General features: G+C 44.9%; 3 protein-coding genes across 4 annotated transcripts; all 3 read right to left on the bottom strand.

Moving 5' to 3' along the window:
- Positions 1–318: 318 nt before the first annotated feature.
- Positions 319–2,847, bottom strand: LOC146990583 (uncharacterized). Its single transcript, XM_085804216.1, has 5 exons — positions 2,785–2,847; positions 2,472–2,699; positions 2,195–2,405; positions 2,002–2,099; positions 319–1,050 (listed from the first exon to the last, which is right to left on the bottom strand). The coding sequence occupies exons 1-5, from the start codon at positions 2,845–2,847 to the stop codon at positions 817–819; spliced, it is 834 nt and encodes a 277-aa protein (XP_085660342.1). The 3' UTR covers positions 319–816.
- Positions 2,848–3,444: 597 nt separating this feature from the next.
- On the bottom strand, positions 3,445–14,794 carry rpgrb (retinitis pigmentosa GTPase regulator b). 2 transcript variants are annotated; one of them, XM_085795586.1, is made up of 15 exons: positions 14,558–14,794; positions 13,452–13,577; positions 13,255–13,347; positions 12,181–12,243; positions 11,916–12,074; positions 11,665–11,814; positions 10,380–10,538; positions 10,121–10,276; positions 9,902–10,026; positions 8,879–9,073; positions 8,599–8,764; positions 7,595–7,689; positions 7,417–7,476; positions 3,986–5,272; positions 3,445–3,955 (listed from the first exon to the last, which is right to left on the bottom strand). In XM_085795586.1, exons 1-15 carry the CDS (start codon positions 14,586–14,588, stop codon positions 3,557–3,559), a joined length of 3,264 nt encoding a protein of 1,087 aa, XP_085651712.1. In that variant the 5' UTR covers positions 14,589–14,794; the 3' UTR covers positions 3,445–3,556. The 2 variants fall into 2 exon arrangements, with proteins under 2 accessions (XP_085651712.1, XP_085651722.1); XM_085795596.1 differs by having other exon boundaries at positions 7,595–7,684; positions 8,624–8,764.
- Positions 14,795–15,148: 354 nt separating this feature from the next.
- Positions 15,149–18,077, bottom strand: LOC146990581 (tyrosyl-DNA phosphodiesterase 2-like). Its single transcript, XM_085795606.1, has 6 exons — positions 17,950–18,077; positions 17,716–17,850; positions 17,167–17,261; positions 16,523–16,641; positions 15,566–15,736; positions 15,149–15,456 (listed from the first exon to the last, which is right to left on the bottom strand). The coding sequence occupies exons 1-6, from the start codon at positions 18,003–18,005 to the stop codon at positions 15,175–15,177; spliced, it is 858 nt and encodes a 285-aa protein (XP_085651732.1). The 5' UTR covers positions 18,006–18,077; the 3' UTR covers positions 15,149–15,174.
- Positions 18,078–18,313: the final 236 nt, after the last annotated feature.

The following is an 18,313-nucleotide window of genomic DNA, read 5'->3' as shown; positions in this document are numbered from 1 at the left end:
AGACAATTTGCATGCTAACCTTTCTGACATTATTAAAACGTTTAATAATGAATAAAATGACTCATTTCAACATTTGAAGCCATTTTAAACGATCAACACCATTATTTCTGCAATTTAAAAAAAATATTATTAGCTATATTTGAATTTTAAATATAATATAATATTTTATTATTCAATTTTAATTTATTTTATATTATAATTATTGCAATGGCTTTGGATTTATGCAAGATGTTATATTTTATATTGCACTGCAGAATATTAACCCGTGTGAGAAAACAGTTCATCATGTTTTAACAAGAAAAAGAAAAAGGTCAAAAACACGTTTGATATATTTTTTATGCAATAGGCTTTTTCACAATACAAAAATAATGACTCCTGTTCAGCTTCATATCAAAAATGTTTCACTGGTGATCACATAAAATCCAGCGAGGTTAAAAAAAGACGAACATGAGAGTCAGTCGGATGAGATTATCACCACAAAATATAAAACTGACGGATCTCCTCGAAATGCAAACAGATCACATCAAAAGTGCAAATGTGCTCAAGGACCACGTCTTAATAAATAAGAATATTTACATCCTCACAGTTTAAAAATCACACACACATTCACACACACACACACACACACACACACACACACACACACACACACACAAACACAACATTTTTTAAAAAGAGGGTAAAACCTCCCAGCAGCTGGATGGTCCAGGAGGCTCAGCTGTAGGTCACTTGTGAACAGTGGTTAAAGTTAAAGTAGTTGATTCTTAAAGCTGCACTCAAACACGGGAAACCAAACCGAGCCGTGGTCATCAGGGATCACAGCAGGGTGCAGGCCCCGGAGCGCGGCCCTCGGGCTCCAGGCGCCACGGCTTTCTGCTGAGCTCCACCTCTGCTCGTCCCTGGGTTGGCGTTGGTGTTGGCGGTGGCGTTGGGGGACGGAGGCTCCCCCTGGGCGGCTGCCTCCCCGCTGACGGTGCCCTCCGCTGGGGCTTGGTCTCTGTCGCTGGGCTGCTTCGCCCTGGTGAAGGAGAGGCGTCTGAAGAGGGAGAGCTGGGGGGAGGACGGAGAGGGAGAGGGAGAAGAAGTGTTGGAGCATCTTCACAGTCAACATGGCAACCGCCCTGTTGTGACGTCACGTCGGCCTATTTTATTTCTCACCTTCATTCTCTCTTATACAGTTTGTACACTGTAAAAACTCAAAATCTTTCCAAGAATATTTGTCTTATTTCTTGTCAAAATGTCTCATTTCTAGTCAAAACTAAACTCTTTCCACTTAAAATAAGACTCAAATTTTCACTTGAAATAAGTAGAAAAATCTGCCAGTGAAAGCAGTTTTTTTGTGCTTGTAATAAGAAAGAAAAACTTGCGCCACTCTCAGATTATTTTGAGTGAAATTATGCTTGAAAGAAGTGTAAAGTGTCTAAAAACAAGCTACTTTTTAATGCGATGAGTCTTATTTTAAGTATAATGAGATTGTTTTGACTAGAAATAAGACAAATTTTCTTGGTACGATTTTGAGTTTTTGCAGTGTAAAACTCTTTATCATCTATGTCACTTGTAAGAGCCATAATGTAGAGATGTGAAATAGCTAGCTTGAGTAAGTTGAAATATTTTAACGTTTACCGTCCGCCGCCACGGATTTCACAACCGGATGTGACGTCTTGGAGGGAATTTAACACAAGTTTCAGTTTGCAATGCCAATATCAAGAGAAATCTGAATTTTATAGCCATATGTGTATAGCTTTGATGATAACGAACGCTCCGGATTTTTTCCACTGTTTTTCTACTATTTCTGTCTTTTTGCTGCCTTTCGTTATTTTTTTCTTTGAACTGTATTATTATTATATTTTTATTTTTATTTATTCTTATTCTATTTGATCTTATTTTATTCTGTTCTTATTCTGCTTTTATTTTAGTAACAATATTTTTTATTTGTCTATGTACTGTATATCTCACTTTGTGTTGATAAACGTGTCGCTGTGTGTGTTTCGAGTCCTCTACCTTTTTGCTGACACCTGGTTGGCTCTTTGAGTCGCCGTCTGCCGTCCCATTGGCCGGTTTGGAGGCGTCGCCCGTGGCGTCCTCTGTGATCTCCGCTGCTGTTGGACACGAGGAAACTGTTCATCAGAATCACAAACCGATTAAGCTTTGTTTTATTATTGATCAGTTTTTATGAAAAGCCTCTCACTTTCACCTTCCTCCTCCTCCTCCTCATCTTCCTCCTCTTCATTTTCACTCTCACTCTCGTTATCAGTCTCCTCACTTTCTTCCTCCTCTTCTTCACCTTCCTCCTCCTCGTCCACTTCACCTCCTTTACTCTCTGTTCCTTCATCCTCAGCTTCACTCTCACTTCCTGCTGCCTCCTCTTTTTCACTCTCTTCCTCCTTTTCTTTCTCATTCTCCTCCTCTCTTTCCTCCTCTTCCTCATTTACACTCTCTTCCTCTTCCTCCGTTTCTTCCTCATTCTCCACCTCCCTTTCCTCCTCCTCTTCATTACCTTCTCCCTCTTCGTCACTCCTCTCCTTCTCCTCCTCTCCGTCCTCACTCTCCACCCTTTCTGCATCGCCTCCTTTCCCTACAGCCTCATCTTCACCTTCACCTCCACTTCCTGTCCTCCTCCTCCTCCTCCTCCTCCTCCTCCTCCTCTCACCTCTCTGCTCTCCGTCAGGCACCGACTCCTCCTTCAGCTCCTCAGGTTTCTGTAAAAAAAATCAGTTCGTGTTACCAACGCCGCGTGAGTGAAAGAGTCAAAGCGCTGAACTCAGATCAGTGAACCTACTCCACTCGGAGCCTCCTCCTGGTTCTGAGGCGACGGAGCTTCAGCCTCCTTCTCCGCCTCCTCTTCATCATCAGCAGCAGCATCGTCCTCCTCCTCCTCCTCCTCCTCCTCTTCATCCTCCTCCTCTTTCTCCTCTTCTTTGCTCTGAGTTGAAGCGAATCCCTTCGTCACATCCTGAAAAAAAAAAAAAGAGGAAATTAAGACACAGGATCAAGTCTCAGTTTCAGCTACAGGAGAAAACACGAGGAGGAGGAGGAGGAGGAGGAGGAGGAGGAGCTACATCGCTGATTAAAGGAGGGAAACTGGAGGATGATGGGACGATATAAACAGAAAGAAGAAAACAAGTCCCACCTGCTCCTGAAACCGACCAATCACAGCGCCGGACGACGTCACGCCAGTCGCTGCCGGACATCAACGGGAAAAAAAACCTCTAACTTTCTAACTCTGTTTTATCTTAAAGAAACTGAACTTTTAACCTGAAGATTGAACTTGATGATGATGATGATGAAGAAGAAGAAGATGGAGATGAAGAGGAAACGCCACAAAAACAAAAACACAAACACAAACTAAAGAAAACACACGTTTATTACAAAAAACAAGACAAAAAATAAACAAGAGAATTGAGAGCAGAAGAATAAAAAATGTAAAAAGCAGAAAAGCGAGAAGCTTCTGTTTTAAAGGCACCGAGTCTGAAAACTGCAGCAGAGCAGAAACAAAACAAGAAGGAGAAGGAGGAGAAGGAGAAGGAGAAGGAGGAGAAACCATGTGACCTCTGAGTTACTTCAGGTTGAGGTACTGAGGTAAAACGTCGCCCCAGAACTCCTCTGGCTCCGCCCCCTGACCTCTGACCCCAGACCTCCGTTTACCTGCAGCTCGCTTCACCACAGACTTCTTCTTTTGCACCTCCTCCTCTTCCTCCTCTTCTTCCTCCTCCTCTTCCTCTTCCTCCTCCTCTTCTTCCTCTTCCTCCTCTTCTTCTTCCTCTATTTCCTTATCAACCTTTTCTTCCTCCTCCTCCTCCTCCTCCTCCTCTCCCTCCTCCTCGCCCTTTTCTTCCTCCTCCTCCTCCTCCTCCGCTACCTCTTCTTCACTCTCATTTTCAGCCTCTTCCTCCTCCTCCTCCTCTTCCTCTGCCACTTCATCCTCACTCTCCTTTTCCTCCTCTTCCTCCTCCTCCTCTTCCACCGCCTCTTCCTCCTCTGCCACCTCCTCCTCACTCTCTTTTTCCTCCTCCTCCTCTCCTTCTTCCTCCTCCTCTTCCTCTTCTTCTTCTTCTTCTTCACTCTCTTCCTCACCTTCTTCCTCACCACTCTCCTCCTCCTCTTCCTCGGAAGACTTTAAGGACTCACTTTCATCCTCCTCTTCCTCATCCTTGTTTTCCAAACCCTCCTCTTCCTCCTCCTCCTCTTCTTCCTCACTCTCTCCTCCTTTACTTTCTGTCTCCTGACTTGACCCTTCCTCCTCCTCCTCCTCCTCCTCCTCCTCTGCATCACCTCCTTTGCTCTCTTTCCCTACAGTCACACCTTCGCTGTCACTTCCTGTTTCCTCCTCCTCCTCTTCCTCCTCCTCACCCTCCTCCTCCTCTACATCACTCTTCTCCTCCTCCTCCTCCTCGTCCTGCAGAGTGTCACTGTCTTTCTCATCCTCGTCTTCTTTTTCTTTCTTCACACTCTCCTCCTCCTCCTCTTCCTCCTCTTCTTCTTCCTCGCTTACATCTGCACTCGTCCTCTGCTCCTCCTCCTGTTTGACGGAGGTCGTCTGCTCCTCCTCTTCCTCCTCTTCCTCCTCCTCCTCTTCCTCCGTCCCCTTCTCGTCCCGACTCTCCGACGCCGGCGTGATGTTGATGCTCACGGCCGATTTGTTGCTGACGTCGGCGGCGGCGCTGGATTCCGATTCGCCGCTTCTCGATTTCCTCGGCGACGACAAAGACGACGGCGACCTGACTCCGCCTCTCGACGCCACCTGATGCACCAGAGCCGACGTGGCGGCGGCGGCGGCGGCGGCGGCGGTGGCCGTGGCGACGAGGCCGACGCCTTTCAGCGTTTCCTTTTTGGACTGAGCAGCTTTTTTGTTTTTCTCGTTCTTGGAGGTTTTACTCAAACCTGCGGAACTTCCTGTGCTGACGTCGGGCGAGGAGCCGCCGCCGCCGCCGCCTGAGGCTTCCCGCTTCCTGCCGACCTGGATCATCTGACTCCTGCCCTGCGTCGGCCGCCGCCGCTGCGTGGTGGACGCCGCCTTCCTGATGTCCTCGATGGTCAGCGGTTTGCGTTCGCCGCCGCTCCGCCGCAGCTCGGCCGCCATCACGTTCTCTTTGTTCTGACTCGTCGTCGTCCGGCGTCTCTGCGGAGAGCGACCGTGACCTCGGAGCAGCTGGGTGGGCAGCGGCTGGCGAGGAGAGGCCGCCTCGCCGCTCTTACGGTACGAGGAGGAGGAAGAGGAGAAGCTGCTCTGCTCGGACGGCGCGCTCCCAGTCTTACCGTGCTCGCGCTTCGTCTACGGCCGCCGGCGGAAAGCAGGAAGAGGATGAAAGAGAGGCGTGCGTTAGAGAGGGCGAGAGACATGCAGACAACTCAGGAGAGACAGAGAGAGAGAGAGAGAGAGAGAGAGAGAGAGATAAGAAATAAGAAAAAAAAGAAGAATGAAGGGAGATGATGGAGGACGTTTGGATCAAAGCTGTTGATCAGAAACCAATCGGTGGTAAAGTTTTTATGTGAGGAAACAAAAACCAGGGCCGAGTTGTTCAAAGGGTTTAATCTGGATCAAAATTATCCAGATTTCCATCCAGGATAATTTAAACCGTCTTTACTTTTATCCCAGTTGTTCAAACACAGTTGGATTGGATTAGTCTGATCCAACAAATACAAATTTTTCTAGATTATTAAATCTGGATAATGAGTTTTAAATGTGACTGTGTATCAGACTGAAGGCTGATCGGTCTGTAATCTGTTGTTTTCTGTGCTGTTTTTTGTTTCTTCAATGTCTTTTAAATAAAAAATAAAAAGCAAATATACAATACATTAGTCAAATAGGGTGAATATGGGTAAACTGGGACACTTTCTGAAAATCTACCTTCAACATCCTTTTTGATTATGAACCAAATGTCTTAGCCCATCATATGATACCATTCTAAATAGCTTAAGATCTCTCCTATACTATGTAGAAGAAAAAACAAAGAAACATTAAACACTGGATGAATGACCCTTCACCCAAAAAAAATTGACCCAAAACCAAAATTTTGAGGCACTATTGGTAAAGTGGGACACCATATATTGGCAAACTGGGACACCTCCATTTCTATTTAAACACAATAATATAAACAACAACAATTAATTTCTAATGAATAGAAATATTAACGTTTTTATTAAAAATACAATTTTATTTTAAAATCTTTATTTTCCTTGTCCCTGTTCTGCTCTTTTCTGCCATTGGATTCTGAAATAGGATTAGGCCAATTAGCATTAGCCTACTAGCTCGCTAGGATAGGCTAGCTAAGCATCACAAGCATAATTTTCATTGTAGCTACCTTGATTTATGCAATTTAAGTAAATTTGTTTATATATCTAGCTAGCCATAGCTAAATTTATGGGGGATGAATAAAAGTGGAACTTATTTCTACCTTTAGAATGACTTAAATGATTGTCCCAGTTTGCCAATAACACTCTGTCCCACTTTACCAATAGCACATTGGTAGACTGGGACAGTAGCAAAATGCCACTTTAAAAAAAATGTAAGACTCACATGGATGTGATTTTTATAAATTATGAATCACCATTACACCCCCTAACAAAATATATCACAATTACAAACTATCCACCAGTTTGCTTATTTCTAGAACACTAACATCTTTCAGCTAAGAACGCTATGTCATTTTAGCTACCACCCTGTTTCACTGTGGAGGTAGTTGAATATGGTGAGCCACGCCCCTGGAAGTGATGTCATGGACACAGAACCACTCTTTTTTAATCTCATACATACCTATGATTAGCTCAATGATGATTTTTAGTAATAGAAGTATACACATGTAAAGATAAACATGATTAAGCTTAACTGTCCCACTTTACCCATTGTCCCACTTTACCCATATTCACCCTACATTGTGAATATTTTTTCATGTGTTTCAAACTCAAACTTCAAATTCCATTAAATTATCCAGTAGTTGGGGAAAAGTGCTTACTACTACTTACTACTTACTTTATTAGTGTAATGGTTCAAAACTCAGGTGCAACATATAAATCAATAAATGTTTATATACTACATTATAAATGTTGTTTATTTGACAGATTGATTTGAATTTAAATCTCATTTTGTTCCTGAATCCATCAAACTGCCGGGATCAGAATAATCCTGATGTTCTGGATCAAAGTTTTCCTGATCCCACTAAAAAGTTTTAAACGACACAAACTGAGGGTTTGATCCAGATTAAAACTAGATTATTATTATAATTATATATTATATTATATTATATTATATTAAAACCATATTATACAGATTAAAACCAAGACTGGATCACAAATCCGATCAGATTGAACGTTTTGAACGACTCGGCCCTGGAGATCGATCGTGTCTAAACGTTTTCCCCGTTAATCATCAGTCTCATAATCAATCAGGTCTATCGACGACGTCGGTGTGAACGTTACCTTCTGCACCGGAGACAGAGCCAGGGATTTGTCGCTGGGGTCCATCGTCATCATGTGCGTCTGGAGGAGGAAGGAGGAGAAACAGGAAGTAGGTCACAGAGCGCCATCGACTCAGAGCTCAGGGGTCGGGGGTCAGGGGTCAGGGGTCGGGGGTGGGGGGTCAGAGGTCGGAGCTCACCATGTTGAGGAGGTCGGTCGTGTCTCCGAGGCCTTTAACGCTGTCGGCGTCCGTCAGGCTCTCAGCAGCGCCGTCTGTCTCACCGCCTGCCTGCGCTGAACACGAAGCCATGTTAGTCCGCAGGTAAACAAACAAACACAACAAACAGACAAACGGTTCTCGACCTAAACCTGGAGGAGAGGGAGAAAGGGAGGAGGGAGGGAGAGGAGGAGGAAGAAGAGGAGGGAGAGGAGAAAGAGGAGGAGGGAGGAAGAGGAAGAAGAGGAGGGAGAGGAGAAAGAGGAGGAGGGAGGAAGAGGAGGAGGTAGGAAGAGGAGGAGGGAGGGTGAGGAGAGAGACGAGGAGGAAGAGAAGGTGGGAAGAGGAGGAAGAGGAGGAGGAAGAGGAGGGGGGAGAGAAGAAGGGAGGAAGAGGAAGAGGGAGATGAGAAGGAGGGAGAAAGCGGAGGAGAATGAGGAGGAGAGAGAGGAGGAGGAGGGAGGAGGAGGAGGAGAAAGAGGATGAGAGAGAGGAGGGAGAGGAGGAGAGAGAGGAGGAGGAGGAGGAAGAGGAGGAGGGAAGGTGAGGAGAGAGACAAGGAGGAAGAGGAGAAGGAAGAGAAGGTAGGAAGAGGAGAAGGAGGGAGGTGAGGAGGAGGAGGGAGGAAGAGGAGGAGGAGGGAGGGAGAGAAGGAGAGAGAGGAGGAAGAGGAGGAGAGAGAGGAGGGAGGAAGAGGAGGAGGAGAATGAAAAGGAGGGAGAGGAGGAGGGAGGAAGAGGAGGAGGAAGAAGAGGAGGAGGAGCGAGGAAGAGGAGGGAGAGGAGGAGGAAGAAGAGGAGGGAGAGGGAAGAAGAGGAGAGAGGAAGGGGAGGAGGAAGAGGAGAAGGAAGAGGAGGAGAGAGGAGGAGAGGAGGAGGAAGAAGAGGAGGGAGAGGGAAGAAGAGGAGGAGAGAGGAAGGGGAGGAGGAAAAGGAGAAGGAAGAAGAGGAGGGAGGAGGAGGAGGGAGAGGGGGTGAGGTAGGTACCCTGGTGCATCGACCCGTTGAGCACCTTTCTGTGGCTCAGCTCCGGCGGCGGCAGGCGGGGCGGGGCGGTGTGGGCGGAGACGGGCAGCGGCGGGTGGAGGAACCCGGCCGTCATGGCGACGGGCAGAGTGCGGAACATGGCGCCGAACTGATCCGGAGAACGTTCCTGCAGAGGGAAACACAACACAAGCCGTCAGCCAATGAGCTGCGTTGTTGTTGTCCGGGGGGTTTAGCTCCGCCCCCTTCCTTCCTTCCTCTCATCCGTGCGGCGTGCGCTCACCCTCTCCCGGCGGCGGACGCGGGCGGAGAGGCTCCTCTGCAGGGCGGCGGAGGAGTCGCTCGTGTCGCCCAGCAGCTCCACGTACGGCTTCTCCAGGAAGTCCTCCGTCACGTCGTCCTCCTCCAGCGTCGCCTCGCCACACGGTCCCTCACGCGGCCGCGCCAGGACCACCATGTGACAGCCGCCGCACACGGCCTGGAGCACAGAATAAAAGAGATATTTCTAAAAAAAAGGTACAAAGTGTGTAACCTACTCTTCTTGTGAATGAAGAACAGACTTTTAAAGGGATAGTTAAACTTTTTTGCAAATTGGCCCATTGCCATAATCCCTATAGTCATAGCAGTAGGTTCGTTACCTTTAATCGTCGGTGCAAGCTATTTTTAGAACGGCGGAGCAGAGCCGCGAGCTGCTCAGAGCTACGCTACGGAGGCTCATGGGATTTCTTGGTTTCCCTCATCAAACTCATCAAATACACAATCCAACAACTCCACAACGCTCTGGTGGACAAGTTGTGACCTGCACATTCACCACGCTATGAGATAATAACACAACGTTACCAGACAGAGTTGTTTTAGAGGGAAATTCATGCAAAACCTGCTGATGCACGTTGCCTTCAGGGACAGTTTTTCATCAACAGTCTCTGTATTTCCCTCTAAAACAACTCTGTCTGGTAACGTTGTGTTATTATCTCATAGCGTGGTGAATGTGCAGGTCACAACTTGTCCACCAGAGCGTTGTGGAGTTGTTGGATTGTGTATTTGATGAGTTTGATGAGGGAAACCAAGAAATCCCATGAGCCTCCGTAGCGTAGCTCTGAGCAGCTCACAGCTCTGCTCCGCCGTTCTAAAAATATCTTGCACCGACAAATAAAGGTAACGAACCTACTGCTATGACTACAGAGATTATGGCAATGGGCCAATTTGCGAAAAAGTTGAACTATCCCTTTAATGGAAACGCAACTTCTGACATTGCAACAAATCTATCTAATTCACAACAAACAGGCGTGGCGGTCCCTGAACGCACCGCCTGGACGTTGTACTTGAGGAAGCGCGGACACAGCGTGGGTTTGAACTGGTTGGTGAAGTTCTCCTCCCCCAGACACAGCTTCCCGTGGCGCCCGTCTCCAAACGTGTAGAGCAGCCCTCCGTCTGGAAACACACACACACACACACACACACAGAGGTCAGCTCGGCTCGGCGGCGGCGGCGGCCAAGCGAGGGTGTAAAAGTGGGCGGTGCTCACCTGTGATGACGGCCGTGTGGTTCTCGCCACACGCCACCTGACAGACGCGCCCCCTGCGGAAGTGCTCCACCGGCCGCGGCAGCCGCGACTCGAAGATGAACGTCCCGTGTCCGAGCTGCCCGAACTGCCCCAGGCCGAAGGTGTAGACGTCGTCCTCTGAGACACAGACAGGGGGGCGGAGTCAGACACACACAGGCCGCCGTAGCTCCTCCCACCTCCACGTGTGTGTGTGTGTGTGTGTGTGTGTGCTGCTGGTTACCTGTGAGCGCCACCGTGTGTCCGCCGCCACACGCCACCTGGGTCACCGGCTCCTTGATGCTCTTCACCAGCTGAGGGACGCGGTGTCGCGGCAGCTGGTCGGTGCCCAGGCCCAGTTTACCGCTGTCCCGCTCGCCGAAGGTGTAGAGAGCTCCGTCCACTGACACACACACACACACACACAGTATATTATATTATATTATATTATATTATATTGAGGAATATAAAAGCATAATAAACTTTGGTTCTTATTCTGAAAATCAAAAAAGGAGCTACGTCCACTGACCCTAAGACACATTATATAATATTATAATATATTACATTACATTACATTATATTATATTATATTATATTTTATTATATGTAATTGAGAAATGTTCATACATAATAAACTTTGCATCTTATTTTGAAAATCAAAAAAGGAGCTCCGTCCACTGACCCTAAGACACATTATATTATATTATATTGAGGAATATAAAAGCATAATAAACTTTGCATCTTCTGAAAATCAAAAGAGACACATTATATTATAATAATAAATATATATAATAACTAGTTACACACTATTAAGCATTAGTTAAACATTGATAAATAATGAATTCTTCATTTATAACATGAATACTCATTAGTATGAAGTTTATAAATAAAGTTAGTGCTTATCAATGATAAGTAAAACATTTTTTTACTGTGTTTATAAACTACATACTAATGAATATTCATGGATTATAAATTATTAATTCAGTATTTAGTGCTTAATTAAAGCAGAAGTAAGCGATCCGGTGGTTCTGGCTAACTTCTTGTCAGCAGATGGAGTTAGCAGTCCCCGCCCTCGTCCCTACGTCACCACATTCACGCGCATCCCTTGGCTGCACACACAGAGAGGACCGCCCCTTTATGCCGTTCTCTCTCCTCATTGGATAAAGGTTGTAGGATACAAGGAAAGTTTTCTCCTCGGCTTACAGCAGAGCAGAGTGACTGACAGACCCGTGTTTCAGACCAAACACTCTATAGAAGTGATTGCTGTTGGAAGATAGAACTATTTAAGACTTATATTAACACAAACATTCCGCTTACTTCTGCTTTAATTAATGCTTAATAGTGTGTACTTATTATAAGTGTTACCTATTATATTATATTGAGACATATATATATACATAATAAACTTTACATCTTATTTTGAAAATCAAAAACAGGATCTCCGTCCACTGACACAGAGACACATTATATTATATTATATTATATTATATACGCCTCAGGTCTGTCTGTTGAACGTCGCCTGTGCTCACCTGTGACGAGGGCGGAGTGATAATAGCCACAGGACACCCAGCTGATTGGTCGGCCCACGCTGACTTCCTGCGGCGAGGAGGCGTGGCTCTCCTTCCCCAGGCCGATCTGCCCCTCCGTGTTGTCGCCCCACATGAACAGCCTGCCGCTCTCTGCAGAGGGTGACAGACGTTCCCTCATCATCAGTCAGTCACACGGCCTCAGCGAGCTCGTGACGCTCGTTGTCATGGTGATGATGATGTCAGAGGCTCACCTGTGAGAGCGGCCGAGGTGTTGGACCCGGCGGCGAGCATCCTGATCGGCCCGCGCGCATCGAAGAACTCCAGCCGCCGGAACGACGTCCTCTCCTCGCAGTCGCCGAGCCCCAGCTGCCCCTCGCTGTTGCCCCCCGAGGCGTACACCCTCCCCTGGGCTGCAGAGGGGGAAAAAAGAAAATAAACACAGAAAGTCAGACCAGAAGCGTTTTGGACGGAGCCGATGAAGGTGAAGAAGAAGAAGAAGAAGATGGAGACACTGACCGGTGCAGAGCAGAGTGTGGTTCCTGCCGCACGCCACCAGCTGGACCTTCTCACTCTTCAGAGCTGCAAACAAACAGGAAGTGACACCTGACATCAACATGTTAAAATGGGAAATGTGCAAAATCCTTAGGTGCAGTGTAAAATATCTCTATTTATTTTTATTTGTTGTATTTATTGTCTTTTTACTCTTTACGGTTCACTCTTTTTCTTTAATTTTTACTGTTTACATCTTCTTTTTTATATAATTGTGTGCACTTTCTTTATATATCTTTACCTTTTTATGTTTGTACCCTAACTAACGTACAAATGGCAAATAAACTCTATCTATCTATCTATCCATCCATCCATCCATCCATCCATCCATCCATCCATCCATCCATCCATCCATCCATCCATCCATCCATCCATCCATCTATCTATCTATCTATCTATCTATCTATCCATCCATCCATCCATCCATCCATCCATCCATCCATCTGTCTATGGAGACGTACAGTATCTGCTGTTCTGACGTCATTAGGATGCTAACTACTGAACTGAATTGATGAGAAAAAACTGGGGTCATGATTTACTCTATATAAAAAAGTTTGAGAGTTTTATTGTGAAATCGTCTCTGTTTAACAGGAACACGTCGTGTTGGAGCTTTTTTGGTTTGTACACGTTTTTTGGAAAATGGTACATCAAAATAATGCTAATTATAACAATGATTAATTATTTATATATTGTAGATAAACTATTATTTATTATGATGGTTCTTTCCTGCTCAGGTCCATCTTCCTCCTATGGTTAGATATGTTAGATAGGAGTGAAATAAGTTTATCAACCACTAAATTTAATTTTTTTAGGCCATAAGTAGCCATAACACGTCATCTCTATGTCTTCAGATTACAGCAGATTATGAACCAGACTGGGATTACAGGGGTGACAAATCTGTGTGTCCCCCCTCCAGCAGGACTCCTCTGCTCCTCACGTCACGTCTTTATCTGAGAGCAGCTGTCAGTGGCAGCACTCCAACACAACACAACACAACGCTCCAGAGCAGTCAATTGACAGCTGTTCTGCTCACACACCGACCTTTGACACACGTCGGTTTGTTCACGGTCAGTTTGGATCCCAGACCCAGCTGACCCCAGTTGTTGCTGCCGAACATGAAGAGTTTCCCATTTTCTGCAGAGACAGAGACAAAGACAAAGACAAAGACGCTTCAGCTTCGACTCGACTCGGTGTAAACAAGAGAAGCATCTTCTCTCCAGACTTCCAGAGTCTCTCACCTGTGATCAGAGCCGTGTGTTCGTCCCCACACGCTATTCTGAGTGGGACGTCGTTTTTCAGCCAGAATTTACTGGGGATGTTGTCGGCGAATTTACTCTTCCCAAAAGTGAAAACTGCTCCTGATTCTGTGAGAAAAGAGAAAAGAGACGAGAGGAAAGAGGAAATTATTAACATTAACAACTATTACAACCAGACAGGCAGGCAATAGGCAAGGTGTATGACAAATAGTAGCACAAGACAGCAATATTCACAAATATATTTCCTTCCTTTCTGCAGTTATCAGACTCCACAACAAGAGCTGTTCTTTCTAATTCCTATTATTCATTAATCATACTCTGTTACAAACACTGCTATTGCTATTTATTATCTGTGCTATACATTTCATTGCTGTTGTCTGCTGCTGCAACCCTGTACATGTCTCCACTGTGGCGCGAATAAAGGATTATCTTATCTTATCTAATAAGAATGGTGATGGTTATAAGAAGAACTAAAACAAACAACTGTAGTTAGAAATACTGATCTATACAAATAAATCTCAAATAATCAATGACTTTGAACAGTTGAAGCTGTGAATTTGTAAATATGTGGGAAGTTTATGAATGTTTGTTTCAGAGCTCTGCAGGCTAAATCAGTAAGAAAAGATGAACATCAAATCTGTTCAATCAAAAGAAATAATCAATAACTTGACTGTAATTTCTAAAACTTATATTTTTTTCACATATTTTCATGTATAATAAGAGCGCGACAAAATATGAGGATTAAAAGAGCCCGAAGAAAACCTGTTATCATTTAATTATAATTCTAAACTGCTTCACAGAGCTGGAAATGAATCAATATCAAACAGAGTCAAATGCTGAACGGCTCGTAAATATTGATTATGAAAAACATAATAATCAAACATAATCAACCGACAGATTAACGCGGAGAAAGTCAACAACACACGGGTTTCTTCTGGGTTTCTTCTCGGTTAGCCAGGGAGCTAAAGACGAAGCTAACGCCGACTACCTGCTCCGCTAATGAGCAAAAACGGTTCCGTTAAACGAAGGTTTCGGGTTTTAATCGTTAATAATCAGTGAAACATAAGGAGATAATTCTAGTTCCTGACCTGGTATCTCGTCCTCAGCCTCTCCTGCCATCGCTGCGGGATTTTAATCCGCTTTGCTCGGCGTCGTGGGCGTGTAGCTGCCCCTCTTATTTTCGACTCGGACAACCCGGAAGTAAACAAAACGTCTCCTAGGTTACGACGCTGCTGTCTTAAAGGGACAGGACGAAGCCTTGGAGATGGAGCTGTTTACAACATTTATTCATTGATTTAATTTACTTTTGTGCAATTTTCATCATCATCATTATCATCATAATACATTTACACTTACATCAGAGTTCCCACGTGTCCTGGAAAACCTGGAAAATGGTTGACCAGTTTCCCAGTCATGGAAAACACATGGAAATTGTCATAATTTCTAAGCATGTAAGAGATTATTTCATAGATGAATTAGAGCCATAGAGTGCATATCTTTAAATCAGACTTCTGGGGCTGAGAGAGGAATAAACATAGAAACAAACTGGTTAATGTACACTTCTCCAAAGCATGAACGGGACGGGGGATTTATTTGTGTAGTGTAATAATAACATGTCTGTCAGACTGTAACAGCTTCAAGAAAAGAGTGGGAGCCCTGTCACTTGCTGCAGGATTCGAGACAGTTGTTTTGAGTTCATGTGTTTCTAACGAGTAGAGAAAGTGCAGTGGATCCCCCAGTGATCACTAACGAAGCATCCACACTCCAGTCTCTCCTGCCCAACCAAAGATATGCTGTCGGGCTTCAGGTGTGGAGATCCATCCGCGGTGGCCCGGCGCAGGTACACACGGTCGAACCGGAACTGAACAGGGAACGAAACCTCCTTGTTGTCGTTGTACTTCATGTCCCATGTGTAGCGGGAGAACCAGGGTCTTCTCAGCTCCTCCCACACATCACACACGCTGTCGGGGAGCCCCGCTTTGGCCACCTGGACGGGTAGAGACACACACAGGTGAGCTGCCTTGTTCTCCACAACACCTGGACACATCTGGCTCTGTGAGCTCCACACACACACACACACACACACACACACACACCTCAGCATCTCTCAGGTTGGTGTCTCCTCCGAACAGCACGGTGACGTCTGCAGGCGCCTTGCTCATCCCCTTCATCACCAGCCCCAGCTGCCTCAGCCGCTCCTCTGCGTTGGCCTTACAGCTCTCAAAGTGGGACGTCATCAGCCACAGCTTCTGGCCCCTGAACAGCACCTGGTTCAGAGAGAGACACACACACACACACTCACACATCTGTGCAGGTGAAAGCAGGGCCGGCCCCTGGCATAAACACTCTATGCGGTTGTTTAGGGCCACAGCCGTTAGGTGGGGGGCCACATGATCAGAAAGGTACCGGGGTTCATCAAGTCATTTAAACATCCTGAGGTCTGCACGTGCAGCTATGAGCTTTATATGTAATGTGAAGTCAATATTCAGCTTCTTTTATCTCACATTTGAGACATTTGGTGAAAATAGAATGACAGAATGACAACATTTGTGCTCAAAAAGCAATCTTACAAAATTTCATTTTAGACTTGTTTTCTACACTTATCTATTACTGTATTCATATCCTATTTCAAGCACCAAAACAGTTCATTCTCATGACTGAAGGAGTGTTTTCACAAGGGATTTGAAAATTTTCAAAAAGCAGACCTCAAATTTCCAGCATTTGGCCTAAATTATTTCTTTCTACAGTGTTCTAGGACAAACTGGCCTCAGTGTGCTTACAGTGGAGGTTCTAATATTTAGACATAAAACACTTGAGTATTGTTACATCTGCAAGTATCTTAAGAAGATACATTTAAGAAAATATGTTAAATTCGAGAAAATGGCCTCAAACCTCAGAGGGCATAAACACGTCTGTATTCAGTTTTAACCAGTGATTTGGTGTTTGCGCTTAGAGTGCAGGGCCACAAACTAAAATCTTGTTTAGGACCACCAAAATCCTAGGGCCGGCCCTGGGTGAAGGTGAAGTGACTGTGTGTCTGTCGACCGACCGACCTGAGCCACGAGCAGGTTCCTCAACATCCGAGAGAGCGGATAGTCGACGATCTTCGTCTTGAGCAGAGTGACCCGAGACTTCTTCAGCAACATCCCAGTGAAGTAACCGACCTTCCCACCTGAGGAAAGGTGCAAAACAAGACAAATACCCAATAATTCATTAATAATAATTACCTAAAGCAGCTCCACAGCTAAGATTTAACAGTGACAAATCCCATATTTCATATTATTATAAATAAACATGGAATAATGATGATAATAATATTATATATTAATATTATTTCTATTTTAAAACACAGGTAACAGACGCAAACTTATTGTCTCTCTCCATATGAATCATAATTGATATAATAATCAGCACAGAGTTTGTTCTCCTCCCTTCTGTTGGTTTGTCTAGATAATAAAGTCTCATGTGTGTGTGCACAGTCTCCACCCTCTCAGTAACTACAGTATATTGTATGTTTCTATTTGTGTGTTGGTTTATGTCTTTTAGAGTTTTTTATGACTTTGCACTGCAGGAGATGTACTTCAATTTCAATAAAATATCTATCTATCTATCTATCTATCTATCTATCTATCTATCTATCTATCTATCTATCTATCTATCTATCTATCTATCTAGTGTTTACTCTGACGGTACAAACCTTCGATGTACGTGTACTCGTCAGACAGACGTTTGTGCAGGAAGCGGACGTAAGGCTGCACGAGCTCCTGCAGAAACACAACGTCAGGAGAGAATCTGTGGAGACAACACAACAACAACAACACAGCATGTAAGAAAACAGAAAGAGTTATCTGTAATAAATCATTTTAGGGAAATAGCATATTCATAAAACCAAATGTAGTCACTCAAACCTTCATTTATAGGTTTTCAAAGGGAAAAGTGACTCTAAAAACAAGAATGCTGCTAAAACTTTTCATCTGTGCTCATTATTTGAAAACTCCCTCTAGCTCCTGTTTGATTATTTGCATATCTATTCTTCTGTATTAATAACTGCACTGTTATCATCAATAATCAGTCAATAACAACAACAGATTCAGCCACACCGTGTCACCAGCAGGGGGAGACGCAGAGCGGATTGTTGATTGATTCACTTGCACCAGCAGGGAAACTGAGGAAACGAAACTTAAGACGGACAGACAGAAAGACAGACAGAAAGACAGACTATGTCTTCTCCTGAGCTCAGACTCACCTGCTCAGCTCGGAGCAGAGGCCTCTCGCTCTCTGCGGCTGCTCCTCGTCGTCCAGCCCGTCCACGTTCCAGGTGATGAGGGACAGTTTATCCTCCTCCTCCTCCTCGCTGCAGGACGCAGCAGCCTCCTCGGCTCTGGAGCGTTTCAGCAGGAAAACAACAACACACAGATGATTAGATTGCATTTAGATAAACATAGTCTACTGTAAAACATGAAACTGGAGCTGGACTCACCTGTGTCTCCATGATTTCTCCTCTGGAGGTTCAGCTCCAGCACCGACTCTCTCCATGTCTGTGCCTCACAGTCCAGCTGCTGCTGCTCGCTCCTGTGTGTGTGTGTGTGTGTGTGTGTGGTGCAGCGTCACTTTTACTGACTCATGTGATGTGGGTGTGTTTCTGGAGTTTACAACAACATTAACTCACTCTCACTTACTTATTATGTATTGTTGTTATGTTTTTTTCTTCCTACTCCCTTTCCAGCATGTTAAGACTGTTGATGAATATAATTTATTAATTTGATTTGTTTTCTATTACTATTTGTTTAATTTTTTGTTGTTGCTTGCTTTGTCTTCTGTCAGTTTCTTTACATGTTTGAAAT

The sequence above is a fragment of the Trachurus japonicus genome, chromosome 2 (genome assembly GCF_045865225.1).
Source record: "Trachurus japonicus isolate A0001 chromosome 2, Traja_1.0".
NCBI classification, from domain to species: domain Eukaryota; kingdom Metazoa; phylum Chordata; class Actinopteri; order Carangiformes; family Carangidae; genus Trachurus; species Trachurus japonicus.
The sequence above is the reverse complement of the archived record's forward strand: the minus strand, read 5'-3'. Positions and strand labels throughout refer to the sequence as shown.